Raw genomic sequence first — 18,755 nt, 5'->3', positions numbered from 1 at the left:
CACCTAACCGCTCATACCGGCCCAGGAGTAGCATCTGCATTTTCTTCCTGGCTGGGCTTTGCTCCAAGGGACGGGTGGGAGGGGACACTGAACTGCCAAGGAGACTGGGGTGGTGGAGGACACTATGGCCACCCTCTTGGGGGCCAGGAGGGCCCAGCAGACGTCCTGGGCAGGCCGCGTTTTCTGGTTTTGCAGTCCAGGTGCAGAGAGGGAACATCTTGGCCTGGGGGCCTAGACTTAAAAACAGCCATGAAGAGAGTGGCCTGGCCGGTCCACCCCAGAGCTCTCCCCTTGTCCTGGCCCCAGCCTCCCCCCGCCCCCCGGGCCTCTTGGTGGCCGGGGCAGTGGGTGCTGGCCCAGCCCAGGCCCAGGTTCCTCTTTGCTGAGCCGTGGCTCAGTGCAGGCCTCCCTTCCTTGGGTGTCCCCTGCAGTGCAGCTGTGCCAGCGCTGCCCCTGCCCGGTCGGCCCTCACCCTGCCCGCATCCCAGCCCTGGACTTGGCTTCTTCTCATGGCCTCCTGTGATCTCCCTGGTCTCCACGCTGGCCAAGAAGTCTCCACTGATGTCCGTGGAGGCCATGTGTTTGATAGACACGGCATTTGGGGGCTCAGGATGTGAGTCAGGAGAGAGGGCGGGTGCTCCCCAACGTGTCCCATCTTCCCCCCGGTGGCCTGAATTCTCACGGGTGCTCTGAGACGGGGTGGCTGCGCCCATCTTCCAGAGGAAGAGACTGAGGCTCAGAGGGGCCAAGCCCGTGCTGCAGGGCCACACGGCTGCCCAGGGTCTCAGTTGAGGCAACGTGCTTCCCTCCCGCGTAGTGCACCTGCTCTGCTTCCTGCACCGTGCCCCACCCCCTGCACCTCGTGGGCGTGGAGGTCCCGTATCCATGCTGCCCTTGGCCTGGCTGGGTGTCTGGATCCCACCGTGGCTGAGGGCAGGGGCCACGAGACCAGCATGGCGCTGGGCTCCGATGAGCGCACCTAGGTGTCTTGGGCCAGGAATGCCGTGCCCTGCCCCCAGTCCCCCTGGACCAGCTGGACATGGCCACTGTGAACCAGCGCAGTGCGGGGTCTTGCTGGGACCCCTTCCCGTCTCTGTGAGCCAGGAGTGATGGCCCTTTTATTACTTGAGCCGCAGGAGCCCTCGAGAAGCTGGGTGTGAATCCTGGGGGCTGCCGGCTGCCAGTGGCAGCGACTGCCTAATCAAGTGCAAGCAGAAAACGAGGTGATCAGCTGGCGGCCGTCCTGGAGCCCTGGCCTCCTTGTCCATGGGGGCACGGGGCCTGTACGAGGCTGTCCAGTTCAGGCTGGTAGGGACCTGTATCCACCTTGGGGCCCTGGGGTGCCCTCATGGGCAGGCCAGCTCCTCCTCCCAGCCTTTGCAACCCCCTGGACCCCCCGGGCTCACCGCCAGTGCTGCCCTGTGCACTGCACTACCCTTGCCAGCGCCAGGCCTGGGTGCATCAGTGATCTGAGTCCCTAACAACGCCGTGGTGCTGCTGGGGGAGACCGGGACTTGGAGCCCCTGCAGCTGGCTCAGGTCGCCCCATACAGCCGCTGGCTGCTCTGGGCAGGAACTGCCGCTTGGGGCTGTTGTGGGACAGCTGAGCTCTGTTCCTGGGACTCCTCCGTGCTTTGGCCTGGCCAGACTCTGCCCAGCAAGCCCCCTGGCCTCTCTGGGCAGCCAAGGGAGCTTCCGTTTATCCAAGAGCCAGCTCCCTGCACAGGCTGCGCTTGGCGCACACGGCTGGGTCAGGCTGCTCGCCGCATCGTGTCTCCGGGGTGCGGATCCCGTCCTGTGCTTGCCTCTGGGTCCCCTTGTGCAGGGCAGCGGCAGGTGGGTGAGGGTCTGAGAGAGGGAGGGAGGGACCTCTTCAGAGCTCTCTGGCCCATTGGAAGTGGGGAGGGCACTGCAGGTGGCCACAGCGAGTGGCCAAAGCTTCCCCAGCTCCTGTGGGAATTCCTAGGCAGGAGGACCCAAGAGCAGGTTGAGGTGGGAAGGGAGGGATGAGGCGCCGTCGGCCAGGCGAGTTCTGAGTGCGGGGCCTGCAGAGCTTATCCTGGTGCAGGGGGCCCCGAGTCAGAGCCGCCACCCTGCACTCACGCCTTTATCTTTATCTTTCTGCCTTTACCTTTTGTGCCGCAGCTGCTTCGTAACCGGAGGACTCCGGGGCTCCGTGCTTTAAGAAGCACTGAAATGGGGGTGGAATAACGGGAATCCTGCAGTTGGCAGTACAGGTTGTCCCCATAACCCGCACCGTAACGGAGGGCACAGCGCCCTGGCAGCCTTGGCAAAAAGGGAGGTGTTGTGAGTCGACTTGCTTGTGAAGATAAAGAGTAGTAGCTCAGGGTAGGGAGGTGCTGGGATGATCTCAAACCCATTTGTCTGACTGGAGACAGAGCTTTTGTCTAAGCTACAGGGCCAGATGAACACTTCAGGGGCCAGGGCCCAGTGGCCTCTGGGGAGACCATCGGCCCCGCCGTTGCAGTGCGGGGGCAGCCACGGGCAAGGCAAATGGTGGGCGTGGCTGTCGTTCAAGAAAACTCTACAAGAAGAGGCAGCCAGCCGCTGGCCCTGGTTTGCAGACCCCTGAGAGCGAGGATGTCCACTTGACCGATGGCCTTGAGGTATCACGCAGAGCCGCCTTCATCTCCTCCGCGGCCCTGTTGCCAGGTGAGGCAGGACGTGAAGTGGCCGGGCTGGCAGGATGGAGGGGTCCCCGGCTGTGGGGTTGGCTCCCCTGGGCACCGCGATCCCTCGGGGAAGGACGCTGGGGCGGCCCTGGGACTGCGTGGTGGCTCAGAGCCACCTTCTCCGGGGACCGGGAGGCGTGCTGGCATTTTTCTGACTGCTGGGGAGACAGCATGGGCACCCCCGTTCTGACTTCTGCTCCCTAACGTGCGCCTCAGTTTGTTTTTTGACTCTTTCCTGACCTCACCCGCCAGGGGCGGTGTCTGAGCTGCTTTCTCTCCCTTGGAAAACGGAGCTCATCGCTGGTCACTGTGTGGTTTAAGGAGTGGCCAGCCCAGGGCCTGGCACCAGGGAGGGCTCCGAATCGGGCCTCCCTTCCCTGGGATGCCAGCGTGGCCGACACCTGGCTGTTGGCTGTGTTGAATTAGTAGTTGCTGGAGTGGGAGAAGCAGCCTTTTGGAGAGTCCTTGAGTTTTCCCAAACTATAAAACCTGGGCCTGGCTGGCCGGGGCTGTCCCGGTCAGGGGTGTCCCAGGTGGCTTGGTTTAAGGCCCTCTGGCCACACCAGCGTGAAGAAATGGCCAAGGAGAGAAGCACTATTGCTGCCAGCTCTCGACTTTTCTCCCGACTACCTGGGGTCCCTGAGGGCCTGCTTTATCCTCACCTTCCCTTCCCACCGCTGTGAATGGTGGCATTTCCAGCAGGTTCCCATCGCTCCGTCCTCCCTTTGAGAGTAACATAACTGGAGGTGCATGCTGTGGACACAAGCCCTGGTGATCCGAGCCCGGCCCACCTGTCCTGCCCCAGCAACCTCTCAGTGATGATCAAGAGACAGAGACGGGGGCCGGGGTGTCACAGGTGTCTCGGCTGCTCTGTACCGACCCCAGCTAGACGGGTGCCTCTGTTCCATAGCCCACGAAGAGCCGGCCGCACAGTTCAGCTGCCCGCTCGGCTGACACCCCAGGCAGCCCAGGGCTGAGCTCCCCCTGCCTGGGGTCCTAGATGTCTGTGCTTTGGAAATTGGGCAGAGCCTGGAAGGCGGGGGCAGGGGCAGTGGCCTGGGAGAACGATTTGGGCTGCGTCTGTCTGTCGTCCAGCTCTCTGTCCCTGCTGTGATAAAGGCCTCCCTGTAACGGGCCCGCAGGTGTCATGGGTGTGGCTCCTGACCATGTGCCCCTCCGTCCAGGCTCCCCTGCGCAGGAGTGAACGAGTGAACTCTTCTAGGGCAGGGCCTCGTCCCAGGGCCCCTGCACATAGTAGGTGCTTCAGGGGACGCCTGTTCAGTGGTGAAGCCGTGAGGAACTGGCTTTCCCTTTCCCTCTCCCACCCCCGTTGGTGGGGCTTGGGCACTTCTTACATGGAACTCTAGGAGCCCACCTTGGGGAAGGGACGGTGTGGACTCAGCGTCAATGTTCTCTTTGCACCCCCCCCCCCCCCATGTACACACGCACACACGCAGGTCAGTGCCCTCCACTTACAAGCTGGTCGAGGGCGCTCTTCTCACTGGTGGGACCTTCTCGCTGTCCTGGGTACGCATGTGCTGTTTCTGCCCTTGGCAGTGGGGTGTGTGGGTGCTGCCCGAGTGGGGCAGGGACCCCCTGGTGCGGGCTCAGGCAGCCGCTGTGACCCGCTCTGCCCACCGAGGCCACAGGGGACAAGCCCGGGCCCAGGACGGGAGTGGAGAGGCACGGGGGCTAATGGAGACATGTGGGGAAGGGGCCTTGTCTGCCTGCGCACAGTGGGGGCTTGGGAAGGGCAGCGGCCATTGACTCTGCCACAGAGGGCAGCGGGCAGCAAGGAGGATGGGCAGCCAGGAGACCTGGGCTTTTCATGGCCGCCCCTTTTCCCAGGGCGCTGGAGCTGTGAGGCTGTGGGTTCTCAACAGTAGGTTTGAACTGATGCTGGCTGGCCTGGACGCCCGCCCTGACCAGAGCCCCAGGCCCAGAGAGGGAAGGAATGGTCCCAGCTCACCCAGCATGGCAGGAACTACCTGAGACCCAGGTCCACCTTGCTGACCCCCAACATGAGCCGGCCTGAGCGAGGCTGGGCCAGGGAGGGCCCTTGCTGTTGGCCTTGAGCTCTGGGGGCCAGCAGGTGGCTTCTCCTGCCTCCCAGGGCTGTGTTGTGGCCAGGGAGGGCGCCTGGAGGGGGCCGGGCTGCACCCTTTGAGTGGTCAGGGGTTCCGGCAGGAGCAGGTGTGCCGGTGCCTGTCTTGCCCGGGCACCGACCATCTAGGATTTGTTCTTGGCTCTCCCTGGACTGTCCCCCAGCACTTTCTCTTATCCAGCTGATGGGGCGATGCCTCTACTCTTTTTCCTCTTGGGGGGGTGGGAATCTGTTAAAAAAGAAGGAAAGACAACTCCTCCGCACCCCCCTCCCTGCTGTGTGACACACTGCCCCACCCAGGCTCCCACTGTGTAGGAAGCTGTCACCAGGACACGCAGGTGGCTCTGGGCTGGGCTGTATGGCAATGCCCTCACCTCCTTTCTGCTTGGCTTGTGTGTGCAGTCCCGCGTTGTCCCGGGCACCGGCAATGCAGAGACCAAGCGTGCTGCCCCGAGGGATGCCCGGGGAGGCAGGGCTCGGGGAGGGAGGCTGAGCCCAGGCTCGGAGGAGGCAAAGACGCTGTGCAGTGGGCTTGGCGACTGGGAGATGAGGTTGAGGGGACACCAGCGCACGGGCTGAGGGAGGACACTCCAGGGGCCCGACAGCTGCCAGCGTTAGCCCAGACCAGGGTGCTGGGGACAGGGCAGAGAGAAAGCCGCGGTGGCTGTGGGGAGCGAATCAAGGTGGACCCAGTCCAGGAGGCGTCTGCAGCTTCCTCAGGGAGCTGTCACGGGACACAGGCACTCTGCTCTGTGACTCTGGGTGTGTCACTGCACCTCTCTGTGCCGTGGGTTCCTCACGGGAGGCTGGTGATGCCTGCCTCATCAGGTTGTTGCAAGGCCCGGGTCGGGGCCTGGGTGTGAGCTCGCCTCATCCGTGGTTGGCCTGTCACTGACTGCGCCCTTCCTTTAAAACCGTGTCACTTGCGTGTGACGGCTTGACTCCCCGTCCGTTTTCAGGTTAACGTCCGATTTGTCTCCGAGGCGTCCTTTACCGCGTGCCGAGGTCTGGCTGCAGGGATGAAATCCTGGCCAGAGGAGCTGCTCTGCGCGGCTGCAGCTGCAGCCCTGGGGAGCTGGGTGCTCTCGGAAAAGTGCCACGGCCGGGGGCTTGGCGTGGCCACATGGCCGCGTGTCCAGTCTCTGACCTGGCTTCTCCCAGCCTTGAAGGGTCTGGCTGTATCCGCGGCCTGAGGCCAGGAGCTCCTGGATGGGGCAGAAAAGGAAGCTGGGCTTCTGCTGGCTCCTGCTGGGTCAGGAAACACGGATGGGGGCGGTGCTCTGTGCCAGGCGGCAGGGATGGCCCTGGGCGCTGGAGGTGAAGCCGCAGGTGCAGCGAGCCCTCGTGCAGGACTGGCTGCTTCCTGGCTGACCTGGGTTAGGCCCAGCAGTGGCTGTGCCAGCTTCCTGCCTGATGCCAGGCATGTGTGGCCACGGAAGGGCTGTGGCACGGGCCCTGGGGCAAGGCACTGCAGGGGGTCCCTGACTGTGGCCGCAGGGGAGGGCTGTGGGGTGGAAATCCAGATGCCCCCACCTCTTCCTCTCTGGAGCAAGGTGGCTCCCCTGGGCCTGGGCGGGGGGGTTAGACCCCACCCCTGGAAGGAGGTGGTCCTGGGAGGGCTTTCGGATGTCAGAGCCTGAGCCACACCCTCTGCCCCTGCACGTCCCACTCACTTGTGCCCGGGCCCTCGGGCACGGCCATGGCCGCTGGCTGTGCATCCCAGCCTCTCAGCACCAGGCGCTGGCACTCTGAGCGGGGCCCACCGAGCTCCCAGTGGGGTTTCAGCCAGGTGCCCTCCCCTGCACCACCGCGCCCCACGGCCACCAGCCCGGCCTGGCCACGGTGCCAGGGCAGCGGCTCTGACCTCCGCAGCATCTGGGCTTCCCACTGCCTTCCTGGCAGGGACTCCCAGCTCGCCCGTGCTGCCTGTTAATCAGGAAATTTTTAAGAAAAGAAGACCCGAGTCCCCGTCGGCGGTGGGACGTGGCGGCTTTGGAAGGCGCGGGATGGCGAAGTCAGGGGGAGCTCTTTCACCAGGAATCGACTCTCCTAGCTTGGTGCTCGGGGAAGCAGGGCTGGTGAGGGGTTTCTGCCTTCCCAGGCACTCCGTATTATTAAGACACTCAGTCTTGTAAGGGATGTTGGATAATTAATCCTGTGGCGAGGCAATAGCAACAAGCGTGGGAATATATTTAAATAATGAGGAAGTTCTTTAATGTGGACTCATAAAATAATTGTGGGCCAGTGGCATGAGAGAGGGAGGCTCTGTATGTACTGAAACGTGCTTTTCCCCTCCAGACGATGGGGCTTTTCCTTTTGTGCACACACACGCGTGCTCGCACGCTCGGGCACACACGCATGCACGCACGGCCGCTAGCCAGGTCCCCAGCTCTGCCTTCTCCCTCTCCAGGGGAGAAGAACCAATTATGCCCAGTGGTCGATGTCCAGAATCCACTTGTGATGGCGTGGTTCCGCTTCAGTCGAGCACTCTTCCCACGTGTCGGGGCGCTGGCTCAGGTCCTCAGCCACTGGGAATATTGACAGCCGTCAGAATTCGCGGCTGCGCAAACTGCGCTTCTAATTGAACTGGGAAAGGTACACCCAGATTCAGGGCTCTGCACGCCGTAATTGCAATAATTTAATTTAGCTATTTAACCTGTAATTCAGTGGTATTTATTAAGGAGCATGGGAGAAAATGAGGCCATTAGGAGCCAGAGATGAATACATTGAAATGAAAATGAACACTTCTAACTGCCAGTTGACCTTCGGTTTGTAGCCGTTTTTATTAGGCCGGTCACGGTAATTACCAGGACGTGAATCAGGGAGGAAAAGTGAATAATTCAGTAATGAACATTTTTATTCATTATCTCACGTTTTCAGGAAGCAGACAAGTCGCGCAAAAGTACCAGCAACGCTCTCTTTCTGTTTGTTTTGTTTTTTTTTTTTAAATGATTGTTTGTGGACAGCGGCCCCGTGCGCAGCCTCGTTCTGTGGTGTCCAGGGAGTGGGAGGGAGGCGCCACCGCGTGCCCCGGGTGTTGCTGGGAGTGTGGCTGGGGCACCCCTGGGTGCCAGCATGGGCGGAGCCAGGGGGCGTGCCTGCCAGCATGGGCGGAGCCAGGGGGCATGCCTGCCAGCGCCCAGCTGGGGAGGTCTTTCCAAGATTACTGATTCTGTAGAAGGGTTGTTTTTCTGATGTGGAGTCCCGCAGGTACTTTTCTGCTGTTCAGGCGGGCGTGGAATGGTGCAGTGTTCCGAGGGCTGGGTGTACCGCCGGGAGTTTGTGGGAGGAGCTCCCCTGCCCTCTGACCCTGGCGCTCCACTTCCAGGACGCCAGCGAGAAGACAGAGCAGAGAGGCCCGCCCACCAGCTGCAGCGGTGGCCTCAGCGGGGACTGAAACAAGCAGAGTCCGACTGGGAGGACAGGGACAGCTTCCTGGCTTTCGAGGGAGGGGCCGTAGCGGGGCAGAGAGAAGCGTGGATGTCACAGCGGAAAGCAAATGCAGACCAGCACAGCAGCAGCTCCCTGGGGAGACGGCCGTGTGCACCTGTCGCAGCCTCCAGGGAAAAGGACGCAGCGTGTGCACGGCTGGTCCCCTGCTGGTTCGCGTTTTCTCCTGCATCCTTGCCTGTATCTGTGCAGTCTCCTACCCAAAGTGAGTGACCCTCAAAGATCAGAAAATGCAGCGATGTCCATCTTTGAGTTGCGGTGACTTTGGCCAAATGGGAAGAGGAGTTTCTAGCCGGGTCGCCTTTGCCAAGCTTGTGGTTTTGTTTGCTCCTCCCTCCACTTCCCAGAAAACCATTCAGCCCTTTGAGGTAGCAGGGGATGTGAGCTAAACTCACAGCGTCAGCCTGGCCGTGATGGATGGCTCCCCGGCCCCGTGCGGCCCCTCCCTGCCTTTGGAGCCCTCTTCTCTCTGCTGGCATCGCGTCTCTACCCTGCGCGTGGCTCCAGACTGGGAGTCCAGGGTCTGGATGGCACCCGGCCTCTCCTCTTCTGGCCGGGGCTGCACGGTCCCCAAGCAGGGACACTCTGCCCGGCTGTTGCCCGGATGGCCCTGGTCAGCGAGCCTCCTCCGCTGCAGCCGTCACCCAGCACCTAGCTGTGGTCATTTCCATTCAGAGACGTCAGAAATAATCAGATTCTATTCATGCAGCCGGGAAGCACGCAAGTGGCCTGTGTGTCTCTGATGTCAGAAGCAGCTTATTAGATGCGCGGGGACTTCTGCCTTCATTTCTTCCCTGGAGCGCCCCCACCACTGCCACCCCCCGACACCCACAGGAGCTGGAGGCTTGCCGCGTGAGGGAACAAACCCACCCCTTCCAATTTTCCATTTTCCAACTACACTCATTTGCTTTATGGATGTTGGAGAGAAAGAGTGACAGCTCTGCACTACGTTCTGAGCAGGGGCCCCACTTCCCAAGGGACTTTGCTGACTGGCGAGAGAGGAGTGGGGGGGGGGGTCCTTCCGGGCGCCAGGTGGTGCCTGGCACTTGCTGGGCCCCTGCACACATGCCTTCAGCCTGTGCTTCTCTCTTCACAACTGCTCATCCCACCTGACCCACTGCCACCAACCGCGTCCCTGCACAGCACCCTGAAATGAACTGACTGTTGGCAAAGAGCTCCGTCGTGTGGGCCGAGAAGGGCCCAGGCCAGGCAGGCACAAAGGTCTTGGGCCTCAGTTTCTGCATCTGTGAAAAAAATAGCGCACCCCGAGGCCCGAGAGCATGTTCTTGAGACCGCGTGTGGAACCTTCAGGCCAAGTTCCTAGCATGTGGTGTGTTCCTGGTCACAACCCCTGTCCCTTCTCCAGCCTCCAGTCGCCTGATCCAGGGCCCGCCTCACTGGGGAGGAGGAAACCCCCACGAATGAGCTGCTCACCTGAGCACTCGGCTCTCGGGGCGTCTCCTGCAGCCTTGGACGGTGCTGTGAGCTCCGACAGCAGACGGATGCACCTGCTGGCTCACGGCACCCAGAGCTTCCGTCTCCCAGGGGCACGAGGCGCTCCCACCGCCGGGAGGCAGACATTTCCTCCATGCGCAGCTGACCAGGTTGGGCCCCGGGCTTTGGGTCCCTGGATTTGGGGAGCATCTGTCAAGACAGCTGCAGACCGGGAATAGTCGGGGAGGCTGAGCAGAGGGCGAGCTGTTCCGGAAGGGCCGTGGCCCGGGACCTTCGGGAGCCAGCATCGACCGTAGTTGTGGCTGGGAGGGACGTGGCGCCGGCCAGGGCCGGGGAGGGCGAATGCCAGGACCTTCAGGTCTTGGGCTGGAGGAATGGCTTGTGCGTAGCCCCTGCCCCACCTAAGGAGGGCATCACAGCCACCACAGGCAGAACACGGCCGTCATGGCTTCTGTGCAGGAACTTGGGAGCCTTTTCCTCCCCTGGTTGCCTGGTTACGAGATCGTCTGTCACGTGTTCCCCCCAGGAGGGGCTTGGCGGGGGCGGCGTGGTGGGGGCGGGGGCGCCGGGCGGTGGTGTCTGGTGTTGGGAATGCAGCGAGGACGTTCGATCGTATCTAATTCCCATTTATATTGCGCCGGACGGCCCCACTGCCCAGCTGCCCTCTCGAAGCCTCGGACCGCTGGGGTTTTCTTGATGCATGAATGAAGACTGGGAACTGGGCCAGGACTTGGCTCCTGGGCTTCTTCATCATTTATTAGCTTCTAGTTTTAATTGTTTCCCGACCTCTTTCCAGATATTTATCTAGGAAGAATTGTCAGTTCTCGCTGCGCCGTGCAGACGCTCGGGGCGGGCGCCGACTGCAGAATGTTAACGGCTCTCTTGGGCAGCAGGCAGGAGGGCCGTTCCGGTAGAGTCCAGCAGGTGTTGGCTGAACACCTATTGCGTGTCACATGGTGCTGTGAAGGGGCGCGGGGGTGAACGGGACAAGCCCCCCCCCCCCCCCCCCCGCTCTGGAGACCCCTGGCATCCCCGGGGGCAGGGGCCATGGCAAGGAAACTCACCCATGTTTGATTTTGAACTTCGCTTGCGCTGCAGGCCCTGGGCTGGGTGGGAGCTGTGTGGCCTCAGGCAGGCTGCGTTGTCTCTCTGAGCCTTGTAGCCTTCATCTGCTATCTGAAAGGGTTAGGGAAGATAGGCTGAGCCCAGGGAGGTGTCGTGGGAGTGTTCTGTGTTCTGGGCTCATCTGTGGAAATCTGGGTGCCAGGGGTCCCCCTGGGGGGAGCCCTGGGTCACAGTGGACCACTGCCGGTGCCCGTGCTGGGTTTGTGGGCTGTGGCTCGGAACGGCAGACAGATCCGCACTGAGCGCCTGTCTGGGCTGTGCTGTGGCTGGTTGGGCCTCCTGTTTCCTGGGCTGCACAGCAGCTGAAGACCCGGGCCCTCGTCCTGCTTGGGCTGGGGGAGTCCCCTCTGCAGCTTCAGCTTCCCCTTCTCTGCCTCCGCGTGCCTGGGTGCCGTCCTGGAGGAGAGGCCAAGCCCGGCCAACGTTGGGCCACCCCGACAGCTGCCTTTCCTTGCCGGGGGCTTCACCGCAGCGCCTCGGGCTCCTCCCGTGGGAGCTGTGGCGCACAGGGGCTGCTGTGAGAGCGGAGCAAGGGGCGGTGGGGCTGTGGCTTCGTCCAGCGTTGCTAAGGCTTCTGGGTAGGGAGGCAGTCCTCCATGCAAGCCCTGCAGGCCTGGGCCCCTGCAGGCCCCTGCTCCCCTCCCGCAGGGCCAGCCGCTAGAACCTTGGACTGTCTTATCCCCTGTGTGGCAGGCAGGGAATAGCACGCCGCGGGCAGTGGGGACGGATTCGCGGAAGTTCAGCAGCTCGCCCTGGGTCTCCCAGCTCATAACTGTGGAGTGGAGGCCACTTTGGAATGGAAGCCCTGGATTCGAGTCCTGTGCCCGAGGCACGTGGAGCAGCACGGGACGAGGGTCTCCCTGGCAGGAGGGCAGCAGCCAGGGAGGCAGAGGCTGTGGCCATGCCCCCCAGGCCTGCTCCTGGCTTTGCTGCCACCGTGGGATGTTTGTCCCGGCACCTGTGCTACCAGACCCGACCGTGTTTTCTGAGCCAGAGCAGTTTAGAGGGATGCTGGGGGCAGACTGGGCTCAGGAGTGTTTGTGCTAAGCTCCTGTGGTTTGGGTCCCCGGGGTGGGGACCCTGGCACTCCCCGTGGGCCTCCTGCTTTCGCTTCCTCTCGTCACGTCTGGAGGTGGGGGGGGGGTCAACCATGTTGACAACTCATGTGCCTGCAGGTGCATATTTCTCCCCAGACTCCGTTTCCTTGGGAAATTGCTGAAATTTGCGATTCCTTTGGGGCCATATTGATTGACAGCAACCATCCATCCCCACCCCCAGCCCAGGGCTAAGGTCACATTGACACTGACCCCCGGGGGCTTCAGGAAACTGGGAGAAGACAATCCTGGGGGTGGGTCAGCCCACGTTCCAAGGAGAGTTTTCACAGACAGATCCCTCCTGAAATCTGGCCAAAAGCGATCAGAAGCAAAGTGACCTCAGACTTGATTAGAGAGGGGTGACGTCACACCCCCCCCCCCCCCCCCCCCCGCCGTGGCCCCCGGCCGGGACTCCTGATCGCAGTGGAGTCCGAGCGCCTGCCTGCCTGGCTACTGGGCCTTCACTTGCTTGCACTTTCTACCCGAGGTTTGGGTTTAATCGTCTGTTTTATCTTTGCAGAAGGGAAGCATTTGTACAGGAGAGGGTGGTTAGAGGATGGCGGGGAGGTCAGCGCTCTGCAGCCAGAGCCGAGCTCGCCGTGCCAGGTCCACGGTGATTACTCCTCCCGCAATCACATCCTCTTTTTACTCGCCTTTAACATTCTGCCCTTGGCGTCTGTTCCAGGCATTGTGGACGGACGTAGGCTGTCTTTTGACAATAGGTTAAAGCACGCACTTACTGAAAAGCATTCTCTACTTAATTACATTTCCTTCTTCTGGAAGCTATTTTAATTTTTTTTATAATCACATGTTAATTGTGTATTAGCGGGGCCTTCCTGATTAGTTGAAAACATAATGAAACCTTTGTAAACAACACAGAGAGAAAGAAAGGGGAGCGTGTGAACACAGTGGCGGGAGCCCCTTCCGGAGGGCCAGAAAGCTGTGCCTCTGCGAGCCGGGGAGGGCGGTCCCGCCTCAGACTGACAGCTCCCAGCCGTGAGTGACCAGGGATGGAGGGCGTTGGCTCCTGGCCCGTCCGTCACCTCCTTGTCCTCCCTGGCCCCCACCTGCTTTCATTCACTCACTCACTGGCTCCTGTGCGTCTGTAGCTTCGAGCAGCACGAGGCCCTCCGCGCACAGGCTCTGGTGTCTCCCACCAACCTCGGTACAGGCGTCGTCCCCATTTGTGGGTCAGGAAACCGGAGCTCAGGGTCAGGACCTCTCCCGCCCACCCCCACCCCCACGCCCATTCATGTTCAGCCACACCTGGAAAGCTGGAGCGTGAGACGTGCCCAGCCCACAGCGCCAGCCCCACGTGGTCGCCAACTGGCCTGCCCCTTCCCGTCCTGACTTCCTGGGGCTGTACACCCCTGGCACCCGGCTGGTGGCAGGAGAGACTAAAGAGCTGGCCAGGGCAGGGCCTGTGTGTGTGGCAGGGGCGAGGTGGAAGCTGGCGCACTGCTGTCCCCGGAACGTGCCGGCGTTGTTTTGTTTTCCGCCTTTTTAACAAGAGCCACGTTTCTTGATTGAAAGCACCGGCCCCGGTTTACAATCCCTGTTGTGGCGAGCAGGGCCCCGAAAGGGCTGCTCTGTTCCCCATTTAAAGGGCCGGGCTTATAGGGGTTTTGCAGCTCCCAGGCTGTTATTCGGGAAGCGTGGCTCGGCGCGTAGAATGAAAGTGCTACTGTGTGCGAGAGCCAGGTTCACCGTGCGCGCTCCAAGGAAAAGCTGCCAAGACAGTCTTATGAGCAGCCGCCAAGCAAAACACACGCAGGCCGTCCAGTGGAGCCAGCTCACTTCTGCAAATAGAGGAAAAATTGACTTTCTGATTTGGAGTGTTTCTACCACTAAGAAGAATCACTCCAGTGATTGTTCTAAAAATATTCTGGAGGCCTCGGGATTCTGAGCGTCCCTTAATTGTACTTTTTATGTAATCTCTGTGGATCGTGTTTTAAAAAAAATCACTTAAGCTTGCGTGGTCATCCCCCCACCCCCGCCCCGTCCAATGGTGCTGCACTGTGAAAAAGAGTGGCGGACGCAGCAGAAATTGTATTTTCATCTCCACGGCTTCAGGAAGTGCATTTGGGTTTTCAGCTCCTGCAGCCGCGTTTGCAAAGCGCACAGCTGAGCAGCTGAATCTAGGACAGCCCCGAGGTCCCCGCTGGAGTGGCCGGGCTGAGCTCCGGAGGGGCATCCCTCGCCAGGGACCCTTCTTGGGTACCAGGCTTGGGGGGGCAGGGGCCGATGAACGTGGAGCCCACGCTCCCTCCACCAGCCCAGGCCAGGCACGGAGCTCCCTAGGAGCCCTGGCTCCTGGGCTCCAGGCAGCTCCGGAATTCAAATGATTTCTGCGATGATGAAATTGACTGGGATTCCACAGTGCCTGTGCTGCCAAAAGTGGAGGGTGTGGGCCCCTCCCCCTCCCCCGCCTCTCCCCCTCTCCACCCCCCGCCCCCGCGGCGCCCCCCGCCTCTCTTCCTCATGTCTGTTTTTGCCAGCTTGAAGGACAGAGCCCACAGGAAGCCCGTGTTGAAGCCGAAGTCCCAGCCCGGTGCTTCTGAGCCGTGGGGGCTGTCCTGTGCGCTGTGGGGGTGCTTAGCACCTCCCTGGCCCCCTGCCCCCTCATGGTTAAGGACACCCTGAGTCCTCGCTTTTGTGATCACCCCAAAATGCCTCCAGATGTTGCCCCAAGCCTCCCAGTGGGGCCAGCTCCATTGAGAACCTCTGGTCTCACCTGTTTTTCCAAACTGGGGACTTTTAGGATCTATTTTCAGCCTTAAGGATAAGCAGTAATAGCCGCGTGGACTCAAAGGCCTTGGAAAGGGAGAGTGACTCCCCATTGTCCCAGCCCCAGAGCGAGCTATCTAGAGGCCGAGGACAGCCCTGGGTCGGGAGTTAGAACGGTGCAGGAGGCAGGCGGTGAGCTGTCCGTCACAGCCGGACCTGCAGGCAGGCAGATGCCCGCCCTTCCTCTGGCGGTGCCCTTGGCCGCCTCTGCCGGGCTGAGCCCCTGGTCGGCTCATTGGGGCACGGACGCCAGTGCAGTGTTTGTGCCGTGCGCTCTGGGGCTGTCTCAGCTCTGCCGCCCGCCCTCTTGCTGTGGCAGATGGTTTTGACCTCGTGTTAGGAACCAGGCTGCTCCTAGGCCAGCCTCTGTCTTAACGTCACGGTGTCACCATTTACAAGAATCATCGTCGGTGGCTGCACACGGGGACTCACAGCTGGGGTGCCTGGGAGGGTCGGGTGCCGGCTGTCAGCGGGTCGGTCAGCGGAGCCGTCGCCAAGAATGCGAGGACTAGGTGGTCAGCAGCGTTTGCGTGAACTGCGTGGCAGTGGTTCCCTGGGCCCAGCCAAATCCCCGGCTTCCTCTGACTGCTGTCCAGCCTTGCGGTGCTCAGACACTTGGAATCTGTGGGCCTTCCGCTTCTCCAGGGATCTGGCCTTCAGGGGTCCCTCGTGCAAGCCGGGCAGGACCAGCCTGGCTGCAGCTCCTCAGCCCCCGTGCCACCTCCTTTGTCACCAGCCCAGCCTCCCGCCTCTGGCGCCCTGGAACACTTTCATCCTGTGCTCCGGGGTGGGCCGACGGTGCTGAGGACCCACAGGTCACGGGCCAGCACCAGTGCCTGCGTGCATCCAAGCCTCCGAGTTGCCCGGCTTTGCCGCTGGGGCTGCCGGTGCTTGGGGAGGGCCCCTGCGTGTATGCATGTGCCCCGCGTTTCTGTGTGTGCGTGGGGAGGATGCTCAGGCCCTCCCGGCGCAGCCTCTGCGGTGGGGCTTGGCACATCCCCGGCCTCTGCTGCTCTCACCTCCGCGGGCAGCTCAGGCGCGCATCCGGGAGCCCGGAAACTTGAGCTCTGCCCGGCTGCGCCTGGCGACGATGACCACGTCCCCGGCTGCCGGCAGCGGGCTGGAGGAAGCTTGGCACCGTGGCAGAGGCAGAGAGCTGCAGAAGTGCCGCAGGTTTTTCATATGGAAATGTGAAATAATGGGGTGATTAAATAGAGCTGTATATTAAAGTACATCTGACATTAGAATTACCATAATGTGCTGTAGCCTTAGGCTGAGTGCTTTATTTGCCATCTGCGTCGGCCCAAAATCCCCCGGGGAAGCGCTAAAATATTCTGAATAAACTCAACCCGAGTCCTTATTGAGAGTAAAATACCATTTGTGGCACGTCGTATTGATTCGTCTTAATTGCGGTGCAGAAAAGAACATTCACTGGCTGATGACTTTTGTGCTCCGTGACAAGCTGGCTGGAGTTCGTCTCACACTGCAGTTGGTTAACCTGGGCAGACGGTGGACGCAGCCAGGCGGGCACCTGGGCTGCAGCCGCGGGAGCTGCGGTGCCTCCTCCCCCGCCCCGGCCCCGGCGGACACACAGCTGGGGCTCCCGGCCAGCCCCCTGCTCTCCTGGGTTGGGGGGGGGTGAGGCAGAGGAGAGGGGCACCCCACGTGAGGGCAGAGGAAACTCTCAAGGTATCACCCCCAGGCCGCTCCCTGTGCTGGCCTTGTCACAGATGCCCTGGCCAGCTGCGCCCAGGGTGCCCTCGCCTCCACCTCGGCCCTTGGTTGGAGAGAAGCGCTGTGCAGAAGGAGGATAAAAGGGCCCGCTCACGCAGGCAAAGGCGGTGACCCTGGGACCAGGTACGGCCCCAGCCCCTCTCCAGGGTGGAGTCGCCAGCAGGAGCAGTCAGGGGGCCCCACGCGGCTCCCCCCTGCCACGCGAAGTCCAGTTTTTACCCCATAATTGCCTATCATTATCCACAATTTAAATATTCAAACATTCCCCACAAACCCTGGGCTGGCGTGTCGTCATTACAAATTCAGAACAAGGGAATAACCTTTAACTTCAGGGACAAATGAGACAAATTTACAAGTGCGCCTCTGCCGCTTCCTGTGCTTCATCAGTCCCCGCGGACCGGAACACTTTTGCTGTAACACCGCTCGGAACAATATCCATATATTACTACTTGTTTGTAGTGTGTGGGTAACGAGTCCCCTCTGCATTGGCTAACCTATATAACTCGGCATCCAGCCTCTCTATAACGTCAATTATCTCCGCAGAGCTAAACGTACACTCCATTAAAACCAGATTTACTGCCCCTGCCATACTTCTTGGGCTGGGACGTGGAGATTTTTGTGGATTTAAGGAAAGGAAGGATGGCGGCCTGCCTCGCGGAGGAAGTCGTGAATTATGGAGCAGGGAGACTTCCTGTGTTCCTGGGAGGAGGAAGGCCCGCCCCCGGCCGGGCAGGAGGCTCGGGGCCTGCGTGTGAGCGACACCCGCACACGCACCTGCGACCGGCTGCTTGCTTTTTTCTTTTTCTTTTCTTTTCTTTTTTTTTTTTTTGCCTGTTTGTTTCCTGATTCACTCCTTCTTTGTCTGCTGCGTGATAAGGAGGGTTGGCTCGCAGCCTCCCTTTCACGTGCTCTGCGCGGTTGCCGTCCGCAGGGTTCTAGAGTGTTCTCGGGGAAGTCTGGGGGGGACAAGGGGGAGCACAGGCCTCATGGACTCCTCGGTCAGAACCCACTGAAAGGTGAGGGCCCTGCCCGGGAGGTCCACGGAAGGTGGAGGTCAAGGGCATCGGACGCCTGGTATTTCCGGCAGATCCCGGTGCTTTGTGCCGCAGCCGAGCCGCCCCGTGTGAGAGGGCCGTGCGCGTCCCACCCGGCTCTCCCGTCTGACTCACACACACTGCCGTTCCCACCCTGCACCCACACATTGCCGAGCGCGGGCTGGGCGGCTGTTTGCTGAGCCTAGAGCTGCGCACCTGGTCTGACCACAGAACTGAGCGGTTGCCGTCGAGGCTGTTCTGGGAAGTGTGGGGCGCGTGGGGCCTGCGGCTGGGGTTCAGCTCTAAGGCCCCCACCCCATTGTGCTAAGAGCCCAGACCTTGCTGTTCCTGGGAGACCCCTGGGACGAGCGCGCTGGAGTGGCCGAGCTGCTCCGCGGAGTGTGGGCGCTGGCCCCGCAGGTGCGCCGGTCGGAGGGCTGCTCTCCGAGGGCTCCACCTTCCGCTGCACCCAGGTTGTTGCTCCAAAGGCTTCCTGGCTTTGAGAAGGCTCTGGGAAATGCTCATTTGCCTTCCTGAGGTGGACGTCTGGCCGCTGTGCAAACGCAGCCGTTGGAACGCGCTCTCTGGGCCGTCCGCGGCTCCTGGCAGGTTCTCAGAGCCTGAGCCTCCTGGGGGTTTCGCCTTTGGTGTTCTCCGCTCTGAACTCAGGGTGCCGCCTCCGTGCCTCCAGGCCTGTGGTTTCCTCTGCTGGGCAACGCCCTCCCTGCCCCCCCAGGACAGACGCCCCCCCCTCCCGCTGCCCCGGCTGTCTGTCTCCCCTCCCCCAGGCCCAGCGTGTGGCAGGGCGGCCTGGCCCATCCTAGACACTGCCAGTGCTGGACCGCAGGCTCCTCTGTGTGCCCTTCTGCTCAGCGGCCGTGGCCTGGAGCAGAGACTTCTGTGTCTGTAGGGGGAGGAGCGAACCAATGCAAGTGCTGAGGGGGGCGGCCTGTACCTGGTGGACGCGCGGGCCCTGTGGAGCTCCGGCCAGAAGTGACTGATCTCCCGTTTGCCCTGACCGGCCCTGTCCTGCAGCAGACAGAAGTGCTGTCTGCCCAGCGTGGCCAGGCAGCCTGTAGCCCACATGTGCTCCCACGTCAGCCCCACCTTGCGGGCCCGCCCTCCTCCCCCGGGCTCGTCCAGCTCTGCTTGTTCATCTTGGAGGTCGCCTCCACGCATGCTTCCTCCTGCTTCCGCTGTGTCTCCCCAGCCCCCACCGGGCCTCTTCCAGTGAGGGGCTCCAGGCCTGCTGGCATTTCGTGCAGGCCCGGCGGTCGTGG

The 18,755-nt window shown here is 61.7% G+C and overlaps 1 protein-coding gene across 5 annotated transcripts in view; it reads left to right on the top strand.

Moving 5' to 3' along the window:
- The window catches only part of BCL11B (BCL11 transcription factor B), an 86,514-nt gene that overhangs the window by 53,667 nt on the left and 14,092 nt on the right, over window positions 1-18,755 (top strand). The window contains exon 1 of one of the 5 annotated variants that reach the window (XM_051835207.2): window positions 14,410-17,457. The exons of the other annotated variants lie outside the window; for them this stretch is intronic. Coding sequence (XP_051691167.2) covers window positions 17,115-17,457 — 343 coding nt within the window. The 5' untranslated portion in view covers window positions 14,410-17,114. Of the gene's footprint in view, window positions 1-14,409; window positions 17,458-18,755 lie in introns of those variants that run through there. 5 annotated transcript variants of the gene reach the window in all.

The sequence above is a fragment of the Oryctolagus cuniculus genome, chromosome 20 (genome assembly GCF_964237555.1).
Source record: "Oryctolagus cuniculus chromosome 20, mOryCun1.1, whole genome shotgun sequence".
NCBI lineage: Eukaryota > Metazoa > Chordata > Mammalia > Lagomorpha > Leporidae > Oryctolagus > Oryctolagus cuniculus.
This window is presented reverse-complemented; position numbering and strand designations above follow the sequence as displayed.